Source organism: Colletotrichum karsti, assembly GCF_011947395.1.
Source record: "Colletotrichum karsti strain CkLH20 chromosome Unknown Scaffold90, whole genome shotgun sequence".
Taxonomy (NCBI): Eukaryota; Fungi; Ascomycota; class Sordariomycetes; order Glomerellales; family Glomerellaceae; genus Colletotrichum; species Colletotrichum karsti.
The window spans coordinates 4,710-25,771 of NW_024065990.1; the positions used below are offsets into that span (position 1 = coordinate 4,710).

Genomic DNA, 21,062 nt, shown 5'->3' on the forward strand with positions numbered 1-21,062 from the left:
GGGTAGCTATATTATATTGCGCAGCGTATTGCATTTGTTTATTAGGAGGGTGTAAAGCAATAACTGGGTCTCCAAAAGCATTGAGCTAATTAAATTACCTCACGATAAGTCAACTCAGGCAACAGCCGCTGACTAAGAGGCACACCTCGTTTTCAACATCACACCATTCAGTTATTGCTAGGTCTATGTCTCTTTTCTGACAGACTCACATCATTGTGTCCTAAACTTTAAGGCCCAGGGCAATGGCGAATACTCCACCATGGCCCGCGTCTGACGACGAGATCATCCCACAGGCCCTCTACGTCAAGGCCCAAGACCATCAAAACGAACTCACGGATGGTGAACGCCTACTCCTCCTCACCCGTGGAGATGTCGTGGGCAAAGCGCTTGCCCATCCTGACAGCCTTACCCCGGAAGAAATTCACCAAGCTCTCCTATGGCCTCCACCGGACGTGGTTCGGGTCAACATTCAACGCGCGACTGGCGGGAAGCTCAGCACCCCCAGTGAGCTCTACGCCAAGGGTAAAGATGCGATGGCTCAAGGCGAGTTTAGGAAGTTGTTGAATGAACATGAGATTTCACTTTTGGGGCGCTACTTTCACGCCATGGACGACACAACCTTTTGCGACGTAACCATGTCGGAGAAACTCAGCGAACCGGGCGTTGCGCAGGCAGTAGAGCTTATATCGAGTCGCCTGGGGCTGGAGTTCGCCATCTTCCATGCTGCGTTGCTCTACCGAGCGGACCAGATGTACCGCCCAATGAGAGACACGGTGGCGCAACTTGGTCTCAGTTCAGTGCAAGCACAAGGACGTGGTCAGAAACAAATCCCCGCCGACATCGTCACGGCCATGGCGTCTCTGGAAGAACAATTGCAGCCCGGTAAACTGAGCGTCGAAGAGGTTGCAGCTCGCAATGAAGAATACGTTGCCGCTCTGCGAGCCACCGCCCCGGCTTCGTTATTTCTTCCTTCCTACGTCCTTCCAACATCGCCGCCGATCACAACTCCTCCATCGCAGGCTGACCTGTTCGGGGCCGGTCCCTGGCCGCCCACCGTTACACCCAGCGCCCCAATCAATATGTTCGCCAACGCCACAGATCTTTCAGGTTACAGCATCCAACCTGGATGGTCTGCTCTTCCCAATGATCAGAAGGAAGTCTACCGCACCCGATCCGAAAAGCGACGTCAGGAAGCTTGGGCAGTATACAAAAATGCTCAGGTCGTCGAGCCCACGTCATCTACTTCTGTGCCGAGCAGAGACAGCAGCGGCCACCAGCGGAAGACGTAACAGGCCATGGTAACGTCGAGAGGTTGCCTAGGCCGCCAGCAACGCTGGCTATCATAGCAGGGCTCAGATTGTTTTGAGATAAATTCGGTATGGACTTCTCTGAAATGCTCAACAGATGGTATGCACTCGTCGAGGGACAGAGGCATAAATAAAGACAAGATCCACGACAGCCAATGCAGCCCCCTGGTCTGCATATCACAATTAATGCTAGATTTGCATATAAAGGAGGCTGTGGCCACATTAAGTCTGCGAGGCAATTCGATGTCAATGAGAGAAACTTAGATCGGACGTTCATAATTGGCGTGTAAAAACGGATTCATTGCGCATCATTATCAGTTCCTTGATTATTAGCTTTATTCACTTCAGTGGTCCGTAGGGTTAATTGGATCTCCAATACTTGTTCGCGTGCCTAATTACTTCTGATATAATCGTTCTCATAACCGTCGTTTTATTACTAGGTCTACGTTGCGCCTTGTCTTGCTGTGGCGTGGAGGTGTTGATTTTCCCGGGGACGTGTGTGATGCAGTCCGCCTCCAATAGAATGGGAGATGGACTGCACCATTCTGGAAGCCTTTTTGAACGGGCCTGTAGCTCGTGATATTACTCTACCTGTTATTGGCATGGGTTTTGACGCTCCTGGTAACACCAAGTAGTCCATGATGTACAATGAATGCACAGTTCTGTTATATGATACAAGTTCTTTTTCCATTCTGTGACACGCGATGACCACATGCACAACCTTTGTACACGCTACGCGTCAGGGCAAACATGAAACCAGATTAGCTAGAAATCATATGAGGCTTTCAATAGGAATGTGAAGGGGATGATGCTGTTCTAAATTCCGTGCCAAAGATTGCCCAATTTTGCAAAGTCATGTATTCGATAAGGTCCCATGGTTGGACTGAACGCGTTTGATGAGTAGCAATCTTATACACCGTTCATTGGAATGTCGCATCATTCCTAGAGATGTTGCCCCTGATGTCTCACTATTTGGTATGGTGGACTTTTGTTCCGCCCACTGGCTTTCCACGGGGATCTTAAGACAGAAGAACTCGTTGTTATTCATACCATAGACATCACCCAATGCTTTATCACTCCCGATAGGCTCATTGCGGCCCGCAGGCGATATCCGCTGACGCGTTGACTCCAACTCGAAAATGGAAATCATCTTACCGTGGGATCATGTCACCTTTGCCATACTACAATAACGAAGCCAGGATTTGTTCTCGGGCTTTTCCAAGATCTAGGTGGGAAGATAACCCATTTGTTTTCTCTTTATGTCTCTAGCTTAAGAAAGTGGAAGATCGATGCTACCCTTCTCACCCACAGGCAAAAAAGCAGGATTCCACGAATCCCTCCAATTCAATCGAAATGACGCCTTCTTGGATTTTGAAAAAAGCTGCACTGGTCTATCTAGTAGCCCTCGTAGACAGCGTGCAAAGCCAGTATCAATACATCGCCTGCGGTGCTCTTGAAAACTTCAGCAGCACGTTCTATTAAGCCTCTGCTACATCAGGAGACACAGTTCAGTGCGAGAATGCGTGTCGCTATATATACGGGAGTTCCTTTACTGCCCTCGGCGTTAATGGCTGTTTTTGCAGTATATACCCCCGTGGCATAAAGCCTTCCTTCTCAGCGAATCCTCCGCCCAACGATTCCCTTTATACGAACAATTGCATAAGTCCTCTAGGGGCAAAGTGCGGGGGCACATATAATGGCATTTAAGTATATAACCTCTACGGTATAGAATCCATTTCTATACCACATTCAACCACATCGACAAGCTCATCAACTTTAAGTCAGAGCATATTAAGCACTCTCATAACTACCTTAATAACCGTTATTATAAATAGCACATCTAGTGCATTAAGTACTACTGCCTCTATAACTGTCACTACGACTAGTACCTCTAGTACCTTAAGCATTCTTACTATTGCAGTACGTACTTATTACGGCCAGCTAACTAATAGTGGGTTTATGTTAGCAGTAAGTTAGGGATTGGGAACTATAAATAGTAAATAGTCGTTCTATAGGCCTAGTCGAGTAATTATAGGTCTTTAAAGGGCTTAGTGATCAGTTAAGGCCTCAATAAGAGTTATAGAGTAATCATCACTTAGGTATAGCTAAAAGTACTAGTAAGGGTAATTATAAAGTTAATTGCTAAAGAGCTATAGAAGTCTGTCCTTAAGCGGACTTAAGTCCATCCTATATACAAGTCCTGAGTAGCCCTATTGCTGGGTGCCGTATCTGCCCCGTACGGCTCCCGTATCCTTGGCATACGGCTTCCGTCTTTCTGGGATACGGATGCCGTATCCTGAACATATGGATCTAATCTCTTATCTTATCGTCACGTGACTTGTACCATAGTTCTTCCGTCCCGGAGGGAACCCCGCGTGTTCCCGTGATCCTGCATACAAAGGTGCTGTCATAACCGCCCAGTATCCTAGTGGGGCGTTCTTTGTTGGTTATGCCTAACGGGTCGTAACAGTACTATAGTGGCTGGAGACCTAATAGGGGGGGGAGTAGTATAGCTACTACCTAGATATATATAGAGGGCGTTATACCTACCTCTTATAGCCCTAAGGGAGTTAAGTAATATACTTATAAGTTTATATATACCTATTATTAATAGGTTATAAGCCTAGAGGGCTAATATATACCTAATAAGCTAAGTTACTATATTCTATAACGCTAGAAACCCCTAATAAAAGCCCTTATTTTACTTAGAAATTATTTTTCTAGAAGATCCCTAAACTTTTTAGCTCTTTTAGTTATATAATATACTAAATAAGTAGCTAATAGCTAAAAACTCTACTATATTACTTCTATAGTATACTACTACTAGAAAATACTATAGAATTTAATTATAAAGTATATTATAGGACTTACTATAGATATAGAACTAATTTTACCTACTTAAGTAAGTTTTATAATAGCGCCTAGTTTATTAGTTAAATAAGGTATACCTATAATTAGCTAATATAATCTCTAACTTTAGCCTATTATAAAACTACTAATCTTTTACTTCCTTAATAAATATTAGTTTCCTTACCTTATTCATAAATTTACTATAGTATAAGCTAATATAACGTTCTTTATAAACTATTATAGCTTAAACTATAGCTCTAAGCTATATACTAAAGAGTCTAATATCTTACTAACTACTAGATTTATAGACTTTAAAGACCTATTATTTAAACCTAATAAACTTAATCTCTTTAGCCTTATAGCGCGCTCTCCTCTATATTTAGAATTCTCTTATAATATTATATTACTTATAGATATATTAATATATACTAAAAAACCCTTAGATACTATTAGTATACTATCTTAAGATAATAAAGCGCTATAAATTAACTCTTTAGGTCTCCCTACCTCACTATAACGTTATAAATATAAGTTTAAGCGGTATTATAATCTATTTAAGCTTTATATTTATACTCCTATAGTATATATAAATCCTAACGCTTAATTCTACCCTTACTTTCTACTAAATAACCTAAATAGACTACTTAATCTAAAGCCTATTACTTATAGACTCTTACTACTTAAAAGCTATAATAAATCTCTCTCTTATATCTATACTTATAAGTATAACGTCTAATAGCGTTATTATTAATCTATATAAGAAACTCTCTAGCTATATCTATTAGCACTATAAAATAGAGACTAAGGATAGTTCTAATACTATAGGCTTAATATTAATTATTAGGCTTAAATCCTTAGCTAGCTAGACTTAATAGAAGTAGGATATAATAGACTTCCTATTTATATAGGGTTACTTAGGCCTCTTTAGCTATTAAAAGGATATACCTACTCTAGCTACTATAGGGATATAATAAGTCTCTACTAAGCTACTAAATAACTAATATAATATATATAATAAGGCTATAGGTATTATTTAGTCTTATCTAGGTAATATACCTTATTAGCTATTTATATTTAAAGAGGAAGCTATTATAAAAAATAATACTAATAATATTAAGCTAGCTAAATACCTTAGCGCCCTAGTTACTATTATTATCCTTAAGAAATACTACCTCCCTACTAGCTTTACTATATTTAAGAAGCTTATTACTTAGTATAATTTACTTATATTAGCTACCTATAGCTTTATTACTAAGTTCTTAGTAAAGCTCTATTAAGTATGCTATAAACTTATAGCTCTATATAAGGAAATTAAGATCTATAAGCCCCTATTTATCTATAAGTTCCTTATTAGTCTTAGGCCTAAGTATAATATATTTTTTATATTATTTAATTAGGTATATAATCCTTTACCTTTTAAGATAGCTAATAGTAATAATAAACCTATTATTACTTTTAATAAAGTAGTTATTATAGCTAAAAAGGAGGAGTATATACTAGCTTAGCGTACTAAATAAGGAACTAAATATATTACTCTAGTTACTATAAACTATAATAATAAGCCTTACTATAGCTACTATAGTAAGAATAATTATACTAAGGATATCTATATTATTAAGTATCCTTATCTATACCCTATATAGGAGTAGAAGCGTAAAGACTAGAACGCCTACTAAGCCTAATAGAAGGCTTATAAAGCCTAATAGAATAGCTCTAACGCTATTAAGGCTACTTTAAACGTCTTAGTATAGTCTTTTATATACTATTAAGTACCTATACCGCTTTAGGCTTTAAACCTAGCTTTCTCTACCTTCTATATCTATAGGGCTACTACTAAGGCTTAATATCTCTCTACTCTTACCTTATTTAATATATAGTTTATAGTATATAATCTCTCTACTATAGATAGTTAGACCTATATAGACCTACTCTAATATATCTATATACTAGATACTAACTATACTTAATATAGTATATACTAGCTATAGGGTTTTATAGATATTATTCCCTTTATTAGTTAATAACTTATAGAGTTAGTAATACTATTACCCTTTAGAAGGTTAATACCTATTAGCTTAAACTATTAAATACTATAGCGCTAACTATAATACTTCAAGATATATTATACTACCTAAAGGGATATATTAACTTAATCTCTATCCCCTAGTTAGCTAAGTAAAGCCTCTATTTTATATTTAATAACGCTAGCGGTATAGCTCTCTTTAATAATACTATTATCTTTATTACTACCCTCTATAGGAGTTTCTACCTTATTAATAAGCTTAATACTACTCTAGCTATTAGTCTAGCTATCTACTCTATCCCTCTTAAACTTTAGGATACCTATTACTATATAGTATACTTTAGCCCTATTAGTTTATAGTAACTATAGAAGATATCTATTAGCTTCTTACCTCCTCCCTCTAATTCCTACCTCTATAAGATCTATACTAAGAGTTACCTTATTATAAAGCTATATATTAGTAATACTTATAAATAGGCTATTAAGCCCCTTAGCTTAATCTATATTAACCTTTATAGACTATTTTACTATATTAAATAAGCTAATAAGTACTATTAAGCTATCTTCCTATATATTATTATAAGCTACTTATAAGTCTACCCTCTTAAGTATAAGTTAGAGTTTTCTATAGTTCTTAAAGAGTTTTTAACTACTTATAAACGCCTAGAGTAGCGCTATTAGTTCCTCTATATAGATAAAGCTAATAAGAATATCTTAGATAATATTATCTATTATTACTACTCCTAAAGTATTATTCTTTAGTTTATACCTACTAAGTAATACTAATTAAATAGCTTAGCTAAACGCTTTAACTACCTCCTAAAAGAGAGGGTTTTTATTCTCCTTATTATAGCTAACTACCTTTAGAACGTTAGCCCCTATACCTATATTAATATAACGCTATATTAAGGCTAGTTTAGCTAGGTACCTAACCTTAGCTATATCTAGGTTATTAGTAGCTTATACTATATTCTAAAGACCTCTAAGAACTATACTAAGCTTATTATATACTTAAAGCCTTACTAACTACTTAGGTTTATTACCTATAGTATTTATACTCTTTTAGAGGACTTAACTAGCTAGATCTTTTAGGTAAATAATATTATCTTTAATAAGAGTCTATTATACTTGAGCTTACTTAAGTGCCCCTCCCCCTTAGCTAATAATAATATACTACTAGCTCTCTAGAAGAGGACTAATTAAGGATCTACTTAGGCTCTATACTATAGCCTTAAATCTATTAGGTAACCCTATTATAAGCTAGTAGGAGTATTCTTTTCTCTTAACTTTAACTTAATAATATCTCTTAATCTAATAAGAGATTTAATAGTTATAAGTAATAATAATATATCTTAGTAGCTATTTTTAGAGGCTAATAACGCCCCTATAGATTAAGATAGCCTCTTAAAAGCCTTAGTAGTTATATTAAGCTTATTAGATATTATTATAAGTAGTTTTAATATAATTTTAGTATAACCTAAAGCTAAACTAGAAAAAGTAGGCTTAGAACTAGAGTATATTAGAACCTCTCTAAATAATACCTCTAAGTCTCCTATTATAATAAGTAGTAATAATATACTTAAATTAATTACTATATAACTATATAGTATACCTATTATTACTAAAGCCTCTAATTAGTACCTTATAGAGTAGAGAGCCTTAATAGGGTATATTAAACTATAGAGCTACTCTATTCTATTAGTAGAGGATACCTATAGATCTAGTTATTACCTTATTAATACCCCTTATAGAGCTATTTAGGAATCCTATATACCTAAATACCCTCCTCTATATATTAGTTTCTCTCTACTTATTACTATACTTATTATTATAATAGCTATAACTATAGAACTCTATAAGCTAAAAATAATTAGATAGGCTAAAAGTAACTACTTTTAGATAAAGTAGCTAAAAGTAATAGCTAATAAGAAGAAGTCCCTTAAGACTAATATGACTTAAGAACTAATTAAGTATCTACTAAATAAATAGATCCTTAGGGGTAAATAGGTATATAAGATTAAGTAAGGACTAAAGAGTAAGGCTTTTTAATATAAGGTATATTAAGTAGTATATAGGTTTAAGTAAAAAGAGAGTATTAACTATATTAAGACCTTTACTTTAATAGTTAAACCTATAAGCTATAAGCTAATCTTTATATTAGTTATAGCGTTTAACCTTAAACTTAAATAAATAGATATTAAGATAATATTCCTCTATAGACTAATTAATACTAAGGATCTCTATATATAGTAACTTAAGGGCCTAAAAGATAGCACTAAGAGGGTCTATTAACTAAGAAAAGTATTATATAGCTTAAAGTAGGCACTTTATATTTAGTATAAGATACTATTACTCTTCCTTAAGGGTTTAAGCTTTAAACTACTTATAGCTAAAAGTAGTATATTTACTTATAGTAGTATTATCCTTACTATCTATATAGATAACCTTCTAATTATTAAGCCTAATAAGATAGAGATTTAAGTACTAAAAAATACTCTAAATAAACGCTTTAAAATATTAGATCTTAAGCCTTATACCTTCTATTTAGATATAGCTATATATTAAGATAGGACTAATAGAACTATGTACTTTAGCTAAAAGGGCTATATCAATAAAGTAGTTAGGGACTTTAATATAGAGAACTATAAGCTAGCTAATACCCTAATAGACTTATTAGTAAAGCTTAAATAAGTAGTAATAAATTATAAGCTACTTAGGGAACTAAAAAGCTAATATATTTATACTATTAGGTTGCTTATATATACTATATTAAGAACTTAGCCTAATATTACCTATATAGTATTAATACTTAGCTAGTATTTAGCTAAACCTATTAAGGCTTACGAAATAGCTATTAAATATATTCTTAAGTACTTAAAAGGGACCTATAGTATAGAGCTAACCTATAAGGGAGCTTTATAGCCCCTTATTAGTTATATTAATAATAATTAAGTTAGTAGCGTTAATAGTTACTACTTAACGTCTAGATACCTATTTAATATTAGTAGTAGAGCAATTAGCTAGTCCTCTAAGCGTTAGACTATTATTATGCTATTATTATATAAAGTAGAGTATATAGGTTAAACCTAAGCTATAAAAGAAGCTATCTAGCTTTAGTGCTAACTTAATAAACTTAATACTACTATAGAGGTTACTATAACTATTATCTTTAGTAATAACTAGGGTATATTAGCTCTTATAAAGAACCCCTAGTTTTATAGTTATACTAAGTATATTAATACTTAGTAGTACTACTATTAAGAACTATATAAATAGGGTAAAGTAGACTTTTACTTTAAACCTATATATAAGTAAATTACTAATAGCCTTACTAAGGCTCTACCCTATATACTATTTAAGACGTTTAGAAATAAATTAAGCCTTTAATAGAAGCTATAATCTAATAGGAGATATATAAGGCAGTAGGAGATAAAGCTATAGAGCCCCTAGCTAACTAGATAACTTAACGCTAATTAAGGTCTATTATCTTTCTAGCTTTATATAAAACTTTAACTTACTATAACTTCTTCTATAATAACTTAATATAATTATTCTTTATACTAATTAAACCGCCTTAATATACTCTATATGCCTATATCTTTATTAATAAATTCTACTTATAATAAAGCTAAAATAACTACTAAAAACTACTTTAACCCCTAAGGGGTAGCTCTCTTTAAACTTCTAGAGGACCCCTTTACTACTATTAACTACCTAACTATAATGCTTAAGAACCTATAGTAGTAGGAAGGACCCTATATCTATCTAGATATAGTTTCCTTTTAAACTAATTAAGTTAGAAAGTTCTAAGTTAACTTAATACTTAATATTAAGCTCTATTACCTTATTAGTAACTTTATATAAGCCCTAAAGGATAGTAAGGACTATTAGGTTAGGCTATTTAGTAGCCCCTAATAAAACTAGATTAGTACTAATAATAAGTAGAAGAAAGTACCTTAATATACCTTTAGTGCTATAATTATATTTAATAAAACTAAAGGGAAATACCTATTTATATATAATAATAATATAAAATAGGGAGTCATAGAGGATAATAAAATTAGCTCTATACTCTAGAGACTATAGTAAAACCTCTATAACTAGCTCTACATATAGTATAAGTTAGTAACTATATAGTACTTAATAGACTAATAATATATAAATACTAATAGGTACTTTATTTTAGCCTTAAGATAATTATAATAATAGTTACTTATAGAGGATAAGAAGCTTAAGGAATAAGATCCCTATACTATAGGCTATATCTACTTAACTAAATAATAAACTATAGAGTACTTTTTTCCTATTACTATTTTCTCCTATAAGGTTTTTAATAAGAAAGGGTTTAATAAGGCTTAATTAAAGCTTAATATACTTAAAATAGGTTAAGAGGTAATAGAGATAGCTATATAGGCTTAAGTAGGAGTATTATAATATATACTATAGTAGCTAGAGACCTAATAGGGGGGGGAGTAATATAGTGTTACGGTCAGCTTATCCGACAGTAGGGTCTGCTAACAGAAGCTGAGGGATAACACTAATAAATAGTAACGTATCGTTATAAGGTTGTTGGTGTAGTCCTAAATAGATTAGAGTCTCAAGGGTTGTAGTGATTAGTTATAAGCCTAATAAGATATTTATAGTATAAGATATACTGAAAGTATCTGAGGGATGAATATAAAGTTGATTGCTAAAGAGCTATAGAAGTATGTCCTTAAGTCGTAACAAGTCCATCCTATATATAAGTCCTATGTGGTCCCTTTGCCTAGGTTACTGAGCGGCGACCTTTCCCTGGTGAGCGCTCACTCAGTCTCACTGAGCGCTCAGTGCCAAGAGTGAGCGCTCAGTGTCCCACACTGATCGCTCAGTTTATCTTATCTGCACGTGACCTGTCTATAGTTCTTCCGCTTCCGAGGTGAGATCTTTTGTTCCCGTGATTCTGCATACAAATGTGACGTTCTTAGCCGCCCAGCTGTCCTGGTGGGGCTTCCTTGTTAAGTGTGCCCAACGGGTCGTAACATATAGCTACTACCTAGATATATATAGAGGGCGTTATACCTACCTCTTATAGCCCTAAGGGAGTTAAGCAATATACTTATAAGTTTATATATACCTATTATTAATACTTATAACCACTATATTAACTTTCTTGAGTAGCACACCTAGCAATTTAAGCACTCTTATATCTACTATAATAGGTATTACCACGAGTATCCCATCTAGCACACTCTCAACCACAGCAACTATGGTAACTATGCTATCTTCTAGCAGCAGCTCTGGCATAAGTATGACAATAACTAGTGGATCTAGCACTTTAAGCACGCTCCCTCTGAGCACTTCGGAAAGCAGTTCCGGTTCTTAAACGACCTCGTACAGCTCTTCAACTTTGACCGGCACTATGGTTTCTAATAGCGAAAGGCCTTTAGCATCGACTACGTTAAATTTTACTAGTAGCGTTCCGTAGGGAACCTCATCCTCTACGTCGCTGGCCTTATCCTCGCCCCTATTAAGCTTAACGCTGGCGCCTACGTTTCCAACTTCATCGACCATTTTCATGCCGGGGTCAACTTCGTCTCTTTTGTCCTCATCCCTAGGTACGCTTACCACGAATTTGCCATATAACAGACTAATGGAGGTTCTAGTATCATCTTCGACAGCTAGGCAGTCTTCCTCATCCCAAGCAACGCCTGATCCAAGCACACAAGCTTCATCGACCCCTTTTCTTTCCACTTCAACGTCCGCCTCTGGATCAACATCCCTTTCTGTGTCAACACCCACGATACCGTTCCAGATACCAAGCGTCACCATCGATAGTTTCTCCGCTCCTCCCTCGAGTGCTTCCTCAAGCAAAAGCCCTATCACCTCTGAAATATCAACACCAAGCATTGCACCGATCTTCAGCCCATCATCTTCCTTTAGATTCACCAACTCGAGTGGCTCAGCCCCATCTCTGGCAACATCGAGTGAACCTATCAGTTCGCGAGATGCAGTTACCACCATTCCAAGCATCACGGCTAGCCAATCAGTCTCGCCGCAAAGCTCAAGTCCTGAAGGCGCATCCAGTCGAGCATCATCAAGCACGCTCACACTTTCCAGTACCACGAGCTCTAGGTCGACGTCATTACTGGAGTCGTCATCATCAGCTTTTACTTCGACGCTGCTAAGTAGCACCTCGGCGCAGACTCAAAGTTCGTCATCAGCCACGTCACTCTCCGACACGGTCTCCCCACCATCGAGCACTTTCACTTCTTTTACCCTCAGCAATCCAAATGCATCCTCCAGCCAAAACTCTGGCCTGTTAAGCTCCTCTCCTACAATTCCTATCTCTGTCACACCCGGTCAATCCAGCTCTTCGTCAAGTCCTCCCGCTGTCAACACGACCAGTCCGGCGTCTCTGGAGGAGACCACTACCGGCACTTCCTCTGTCACATCGGTCCCTCAAAATACCGTCCTTGTCGGTACCCATATCATATTCGCAATCTTGGCTGGTGCTCCGGGACCTCCAGCCCAGACATCTGGTGTCGGGAACTCCTAGACAAGCTGAATAAAGGCAAATATTGCCGCGGGGTTCCAACGTTGTTCGGACTGAAACACATATCATAACGTGACGATTTCTCTTTGCCGGTTGATATTATGTAAAGTTTCCTGCAATTACAAACGGACTGGAATAGTGACTGTATGTGTGTGTCTCAGAACTACGAAGACAAGGCGCAGGAAGCTGGGACCCCAGCCACTTGATCAAAAGCCACATCTCCAGACTGAGACCGTCAAACGGCCACCGTAGGGCGGTGTAGTTGGCAAACGCCCGTGATTCTAGTACACATATAAGACTACCGCTCGCAGTCCCTCATAATCTATCAAAACTCCGCGCACCACGACAATCTTTGATACTCGTCGCCTAGCAGATTCCACCTCCTCAAACAATGGTAATCCATGATGCCTTCTGGAACACACCAAAACCTACCCACGCAGCTTGCGCGCCGAGCCCAGCAGCCGTCCGGCTCCCCATCCTCAAGACGCACAAATAGACCACGCAGAATGGTTGTCGAAATTTTGAGCGACAGCGAAGATGAGCTTTTTGTGCCTCGGGGCGAAGCTGCAAACCGCTCGACATCGAACCATTCCCGAAGCCGACCACTGCTGCTCAGTCCACCCCAGACACCGCCTTCACGACAACTAGTCGAACGCAGCCCCCCTATTCTACGCGATTCCAGAGAACAATTTGGAAGCCCTGCTGCGTCGAGAGGCTTTTACAGCCCGGAGCACAGCGCGCAGGGTCTGACCCGCGGTGCTGCTGCTATGGCAACATTCCAGGGAGGGCCAATCCGTTTCAACCTCGAGAAGAACAAGCCTGCTTCTCTGGAAGCCTCAAGATTTTCAGCCCTTGAAAGAGTGCCAACGTCTGTCGGAGCTTCGAGACTTACCCCGTCGGTCCGACTAGTTCGTCGCAGGTGGAATGCGCAATCTCTGATTTGGGCGTTTGCATGGTGCCAACTCGGACTCTGGCTTGTCGCTGCCGTGTCCTACATCTGTCAAGTTCGAGCGGAGCAGGGAGCTGGCGAGGCCTACACGTTTATGTCCGGGGTCATGCGCGAGGTCACGGAGAATCAGTTTGTGTTTGTCATTGGCTTCTGTTATGCTGGATTGGTGTGGTGAAGGGTTGCTCTGGATATGGTCAATTGAATGAAGGCCGTCGCTTTAGTTTGAAAAGAAAACATCTCTCTGACAGTAATTATTTCTCTTATGTTCGTTGAAATCAGTTTCACGATGCGAAAATAGAATATGATCTACGAGGGCATGCGCTCGGCGGACTAATGTTAGTGATATGGTCGTCTTTGCTTGCTATTAATTGCTTGCGAGTAACTGTTGCATCATGCTGACTATGAGAGCCATGAAGGCCTAGCAATTCTTACGAAATGAATAATTTGAATTAAACCTTACTACAACCCGAGGAATAAATGATGACTCTCGGTTGACACTACACGACATATGAGGTGCACGATAGGCTCCGCAAACGAGCTCAAGACCCGGCCTACTCTCACATCTTGAACCTCTTGAGTCCTCTAGCACACGGGAACATTGATGACCTGTCCAACTTGGAGGGTCTCCGGGACAACGCCAGGGTTGGCGCCGGTGAGAGAGTCCGTGGTAATACCAAGGCTTTGGGCGACAACGAAAAATGTGTCGCCAGACTTGATGGTGTAGGTGGCAGGTCCACCCTTTACGCAGGTAGCCTCTCCAGCAGGGGTCAAGCAAGACGTGTTGTCAGGCTTGCAGACGTTAACGGGGACCAAGAGAACCTGGCCCACGAAAATGACGTTGGGGTTCGCCAGCTTGTTCTGCCAAGCGATATCGCAGATGCCGGAGTTGTAGCGCTCGGCGATGGTCGTCAAAGTCTGTCCGGCCTTGACGGTGGTCTTGTGGAAGTCTCCAAGCTTGCCGCAGGCGGCAGAGGGTTTCGATCCGGTGGTAGAGGTCGTTGCCGTCTAATGTACGGTTAGTTATATCTTAGTTGAAAGGAATGGGACACTGCGAGTGGCGTACGGGGAGAGCTGCAACGAGGCCAGCGGCGGTGGCAAGGACGGTGAAGATTGAGAACTGCATGTTTTTTGTTGGATGAATTATGTGGTCGTATCAGTGTTTTTTTGGTTATGATAGAAAGAATGGACAGATCTTGTGATCAAAGATTAAGAATGTGCTTGGAAGGTTGCAAAAGAGTGACGAAGTTGGTTGATGGACAGAACGTGTGAGTCGAGCAACAAGAAGAGCAGACCAGCAGCTAAATACATAACGTAGCATTCACAACAAGTAAGAAAACAACCCGAGAATTCCGACATCTCTCACATATTTGCGAGGCCGGAAATGGCTTCATTAATTTAGGTTTCTCAGTACTCGCCGACATCCGTGTTCACGGGCTGTGAGAAATGAGGCTTTCTGAAGTGGGGCCATTTTTGACCGTCTGGGTAATCATCGTGATTCTCAACATGGAAATTGAGTTTTGGATTGGCCAGTTCTTTTGAGTTCAAGCCCTTATCCTTGTCAACGAGTCTTGCGAACACGTCTCTCGGCAGAGTCATGCAGCAACATCGGAGAAAAATCAATTATCCACCACTCATTTCTTGACTGAACTTTGCTTGTCTAGGTTCCCTCGCCCAGACCTTTTTCGCCCGGGTATCTAACAATGACCACAGCCGCAAGCAAGTAGTTGCATGACTAGACTAGTGTGCTTTGCGGGGACGGATGACCCAAGACTGAAGACTTCTAGGCCGAATGTGTGAATTGATTGTGGTCGCAATTGCAAGAAATACCATAAGCCACAACTCTGAACTTCATCGTCCATAGCACTGCGAGCAAGAAGCAGAGTGGCTATATAAGTAAAAGTAACGTCACGAGAGTATTGCGGCCCTCAAATATCATGAGGAGGGATGAGTTTGTGTTAAGACCACGCTTCGTCTGTGAATTACCGGTTGAGAGATGTGTCAGACCTTAAATACAACAAATTGATGTAACTAAGTCGGCGCTGGCCAGTAGCAGGGACAATTTTGTGTCATAAGCCAGTTAGATCGCGAATTCTGACTAACCTCCTGTAGTTGCGAAATTTATCTTGGGCCGCTTAGGTTATTAACCAAGAGTATATCATATTCTTACATGAGGACCTATATGGAAAGTCATTCCCAAAGGTGTTGCTTGATACGAGTTCTTTTCTTTTCTTTTTTCCTTTTTTTTTTTGGCGTAACTCGCGATAACCTCACTTTTTCATAAGGACCTCATGAGCGTTACTACCCAGCACATGTGAGCGTTTGAACGGGAATTGCAGCAAAAGTCTAATAATCAGCGGCCGGCTAATTTGCAGATTATTCTCATTGCAGTTTCTGGAAAGTCTATTAAGTATTTTATTTCCGTGGAGAGTATCTCGCTTTGTAGAACCAAAATTACGTTTCAGGACGGCATCAGCGCAACTGGTTCCGTTTAAAACACAACGACCCCGCATGACTGAGTTCCTTCATGTTGCTATGGCATTTGTCTTGGCGAAATGAGTACCATTTTGAATTGATGCAATAAATTTTATCTATTCTCTGGCGTTAATCCATGCCATGTTAAGAGATACTAATTGAAGCTTCAACATTGCCATTGATGTGAACAGCTACGGAAACAGACAATTCTGAGAGCGCAGCAAACTGTATTTTTGGATGCTAATGAGTGGCTATTGAGGCATAGATACATGCGATTTTCTTTTGGGTGGTAAATATACCGTAGACGGCAGGCTCGTCCCATCTCGGCAGCAAGCTCGGGTAAAGAAAGAAAACTCAAGAAACCAGCTGTCCGGCCACAAAAAGCCTAAGACCTGGTGTTGTAGGGATCACTGGCGTCTTGAAAGCAGAGGACAGAGTTTCCAGTGTACTTGCACTCTGAACCGCTTTGTCAGCAAAGCCATCATTGCATATCTGACAGGTCACAGGCCTGACTTAAGGTTTAAACGGTCCAATTCCTGATTTCCAAAGGTCGGCTTCTATTAACATAAAGCTGGGAACAGCGCCAAAAGGGTCTTACTGGGTCAAGCAGACTTCTTGTCTGAGTTCGGTAGGTTTCTTGTACCGTGAAGACTAAGTAGACAACGTTAAAAACAAAATACAAGACCTAAGAGGTAAGTAGAGTCAACAGCTGAGAGATAAACAATAGCAGTCCATGGTAGATGCTTGTAAATGTGACTGGATATGAATGGATTTGAGCTAAGCTTGTAATTTCAAAGGCATTCTTGGACCGAATCTTCGTCATGAAGGCCGAATAGCTATGACAACCGGCATGATGACATACAGCCAATGCATCCCGAGATTGATCAACTCATATGTGGAACAAATGTTTATCAACCGAACGCAGCATGCGAGCGTCTTTTCTAATTCGTGATATGTAGCTTGCTGAAATTTATTTAACCTTCCTATAAAGGTAATACGAAAGCAAGTTCACTTGAAGACAGCGCGTTGTGGTCGACACAAATTGTATAAATTCTGGGCAAAATCTGACGACGTCCCGCAGAAGTTGTATTTTGTGGTCTAATTATACTTTAGGATCATATTAAAAGGGTCGAATCTCGTAGTCTAATGAGAATGCGAGGCATGACACAGATCTGCGCGAGTTTATAGTAGGAGCCGTTGATAAACATTTGTTTCTAGGACTTATTAAACTTCTCCAAAAGAGCACATCTATCAAGCCATCTAAGAAAATACAGCAGATTGAAACAAAAGCTTTTATATCAAGTCTTATTATAGAAGTTACTGTTGCGGTAAGTATGCATTAGTATATTTAGTGTGTTCATTAACAGCCGAGCCTGTAGGCTGTCCTGCTAGGGCATATCGGAATCATCACGTTACGGACTTCACAATTGAGGATTGGTTCTATTTAGTATAAAAGCTCTGCGATTGTCATGCTATAGACTTCATGTGAGATTCAATGCCAGGATCGCTAAGAAAGAGGGTTCTGCTCTCTATAAAAGCTAATAGTATATAAAAATGCTTTAACATAAGACATCAGCATATAGCTCGGCATTATAAACATAAGCCGTACTAAACTTCTAAGATACTGCTATATATCTAACTAGTGCTAATACTACCTAATTGCCTCTACTAACTTTATTCTCTACTCTAATATAGTATTTACCTCTAGTCTTATAACCTCTATAATATTATATATAGTACTATTATTAATATATATTAGAATTTTATTAAGTATATCCTTAATCCTCTATAATATATTAATATTACTTATAAATAATATAGTAATAAGTTTATACCTAAAGAGTAAGATCTAAACTCTCTATTAATAAGAGAGGTTATTATAAATTATTATAAGATATTAAGGCCTCTTAATATTAAGGAAATAGTTAATAATATTATAATAAAACTAAAAGTACTTTATAGCTATATTAAAGAGGTAATATTATAAATAATTATAGCTTATAGTTAGATTTATATTAATACTAAAAAAGTAAGAGATAGTTATAATAAAAAGTAATAAAAGGGAAGTATTTAGGAGATAAAAATAAATAATAAAGATAAAGATATAAAATAAAGATATAAGATAATTATCTTTATTTAGCTAATATAAAGGCCTCCTTAAGTAGGAATAGTTTAGCCTATCTTTATAAGGTTCTCTCTTTCTTAAAGTTCTTAGCTATTACTTTAAGTAGGGCTAAATTCTATAGTAGTTCTATAGTAGCCTAAAAGCTTATTAAGAAACTTTTCTAAATATTAAATATTAAATATATACTTATTAAGTATAATAAGATATCTATAACTAGATTATAAGGGTAGCTATATTATATTATGCGGCGTATTGCATTTGTGACTATGACTGAGTAAGTGTGGATATCGCGAGATATTTAATTTCTATGTGTCTGACCTTAACCCGCAGTTTAGTGGTTGATTACTTGCAATTTAGGAAGCAAACTATCACGTAGGAACGCGGCTCACGGGAAGGAATCCTTTAGTTTCTCTGCATCGGGGTCTGCCAGCGCTAAGCTGTCTCGTCATCCTCATCCCGAAACAACTATTACGCATACAAAGCTCCTAATAGCTTTATTGGTCAGTGTGTCTGAGAGAAGCTCGCATGCATTAAGGCGCTAACACGTGAGTCGTGGCGACTCCCTACTGTCCGCACAGCGTGAATGATTCAGGTTGTTGTTTGCCACCTAACTGCAGTTCGAGCCATTCATCACACCGCAGAGATTCCTTTCTAAAGGTATGTCCAACTTATCCCATCCCAGCCGACTACTCATCTCACAAGATTGACGTTGTCACCAAGCTTCTATTATATTTGTAGTAATTGTAAGGTCTCGAGCACAAGGCCAAGCGTATCCCCCAATCAAACGGTTATCCGAGACCGAAGGTCGGCTTCCCTCAACCACCTCCACTTTTAAGTGAGTTGTGACGTTACAGTCCGCTACTCCCCGCTGACCCCAGACGAACTCGGAGTAATTTTGAAGGTTAAACGCCTAAATTCACATCCTTTAACAATTCGGGGGTTGTCCAAGTCATCCTCCGCGCAAGGCTACCGGCAATACACGATGCATGTACTCAAACTCATTGCTTGCCAACAGCATGGCCATTCAAACATGTGACATGCCTGCCTCTGTGCTTCCCGATGTCTCTAGTCTAGACAGAACTTCTTAACTATTGGATCAATGCTACTACTCTACTACTCGCGACGTTGCTGTGAAACACACAGCTTCACAATTTGATCAAGGCACGAAAGCCGAAGGAATCTCATTCCCCTGGCCACCTTGAATGGCCATTGGAGGCCACGCTGGATCCTCCTCCCATGCAGTACGGAATATGTGTTGGCCACTTCCAACCTTTTTCTTGACGCCGTTTAAGATAATTTCCGCTTCGCAATTTGGTGGCACAGAAACCTCCGTGACCATTGTCAGGCCGACTTTCTTCCAGTTCACCGAGTATGGCCCATAGGGAGAGTCGAAACTGGTCTCAGCATGCGTTATTGTGCCACCAGGTCGAGGCCTTACAATGGCAGTCTTCCATCCGGGCGAGCCGGCGGACAATCCTCCGACAGTATGGTGCAGGAAGCTGCACACAGATCCCAACGCGTAGTGGTTGAAGGAAGTCATCTGGCCCGGGTTGATGGATCCATCAGGAAGCATGGAGTTCCAACGTTCCCACTAAAAGCAGAAACGGTCAATTTCATGACTGCGGGGAGGAGGCAGACAGCAGGGGTGATGGCAGGGATCTACTCACGATGGTTGTCGCACCCATGCTGACGGGATACAGCCAGCTGGGACAGTCCCGCTCCTGGAGCATCCTGTACGCATGGCTCTGCAGGCCGTTGGTAGCCAAGGCCTCGAGAAGGATTGGCGTACCCGCAAATCCGGTCTGGATTTTGAAAGCATCCCATCTAATCAGCCAGTCCAGCCTCTGGCGTGCTGTCTGGACCTCCCTCTCGGTACTCAACAACCCGAACTTCAGAGCTATAACATAAGCAGTCTGCGTATCGGCTACAAGACGACCGGTCGATGTTACGTATTCCTTTCGGAATGATTGGCGCAGGCGAGTTGCTTGCCCGGCGTAAAGGGCCTCTTTCTCCCGCTCACCGAGCAGTCCGCCGATCTTTGCCGCGAGCTCCGTAACGTAAATCAGGTATGCGTTGGCAACGAAGAAGGGGTCTGTTGGACCGTGGCCAGGTAGCTGGGGAGGGCATCGAGGGTCTAACCAGTCGCCATATTGCGGCGTGTTCATGGCATAGAAGCCCCGTTCGTCTCGTGGAACGCCCTTGTCGAGCCAGAGACACATGCTGGGCCACTGCTTCGCGAGTACTTCTTTGTCCCCGAAAGCATTATAGAGATCCCAGGGTGTGATGATAGAGCTATCTGCCCAGACGGCCATCGGTCTGTTTTCAGGGTGCCGAGGTGGAATAGGAATGGAGGGAATGATGTTGGGAACGACGCCGTCAAGATCCAGTTGGTCCGCATAAAGATCTTCTAGCCAGTGACCCAGGAAGGAGGCCGTGTCGAATAGATAGTTCGCTGTAGGGGCGAAAACCTGCAAGTCTCCTGTCCAGCCAAGGCGTTCGTCCCGCTGAGGGCAGTCGGTGGGAACTGAGACGAAGTTTCCTCTCATGGACCAAACAGTGTTCTCGTGGAGCTTATTTACCAAATTGTGTGAGCTCTGAAAGGTTCCCGTTCTATGCAGATTGGATGAGATAACCACTGCGGTGAAGTCCGACAGTTGAATATCATCGTATCCAGTGATCTCAGCATATCTAAATTGCTTCGTTAGGTTTTTGCTCAGAACAAAAGGATTACGGCTGGCGGCTGACGTACCTAAATCCAAAAAAGGTAAAGCTTAGTTCCTATCTTTTAGTAGTGCCACCCAGTT

The 21,062-nt window shown here is 39.7% G+C and overlaps 3 protein-coding genes across 3 annotated transcripts; 1 reads left to right on the plus strand and 2 right to left on the minus strand.

The window, feature by feature from the left end:
- Positions 1-242: 242 nt before the first annotated feature.
- On the plus strand, positions 243-1,289 carry CkaCkLH20_13313 (uncharacterized protein; the record flags this gene model as incomplete). Its single annotated transcript, XM_038896023.1, has 1 exon — positions 243-1,289. One exon carries the CDS (start codon positions 243-245, stop codon positions 1,287-1,289), a length of 1,047 nt encoding a protein of 348 aa, XP_038738672.1.
- Positions 1,290-14,243: 12,954 nt separating this feature from the next.
- Positions 14,244-14,784, minus strand: CkaCkLH20_13314 (intracellular hyphae protein 1; the record flags this gene model as incomplete). The annotated part of the gene is made up of 2 exons (XM_038896024.1): positions 14,244-14,666; positions 14,725-14,784. 2 exons carry the CDS (start codon positions 14,782-14,784, stop codon positions 14,244-14,246), a joined length of 483 nt encoding a protein of 160 aa, XP_038738673.1.
- A 4,630-nt stretch (positions 14,785-19,414) lies between these two features.
- CkaCkLH20_13315 (uncharacterized protein) lies at positions 19,415-20,804 on the minus strand (the record flags this gene model as incomplete). The annotated part of the gene is made up of 2 exons (XM_038896025.1): positions 19,415-19,849; positions 19,926-20,804. 2 exons carry the CDS (start codon positions 20,802-20,804, stop codon positions 19,415-19,417), a joined length of 1,314 nt encoding a protein of 437 aa, XP_038738674.1.
- Between the last annotated feature and the right edge of the window lie 258 nt (positions 20,805-21,062).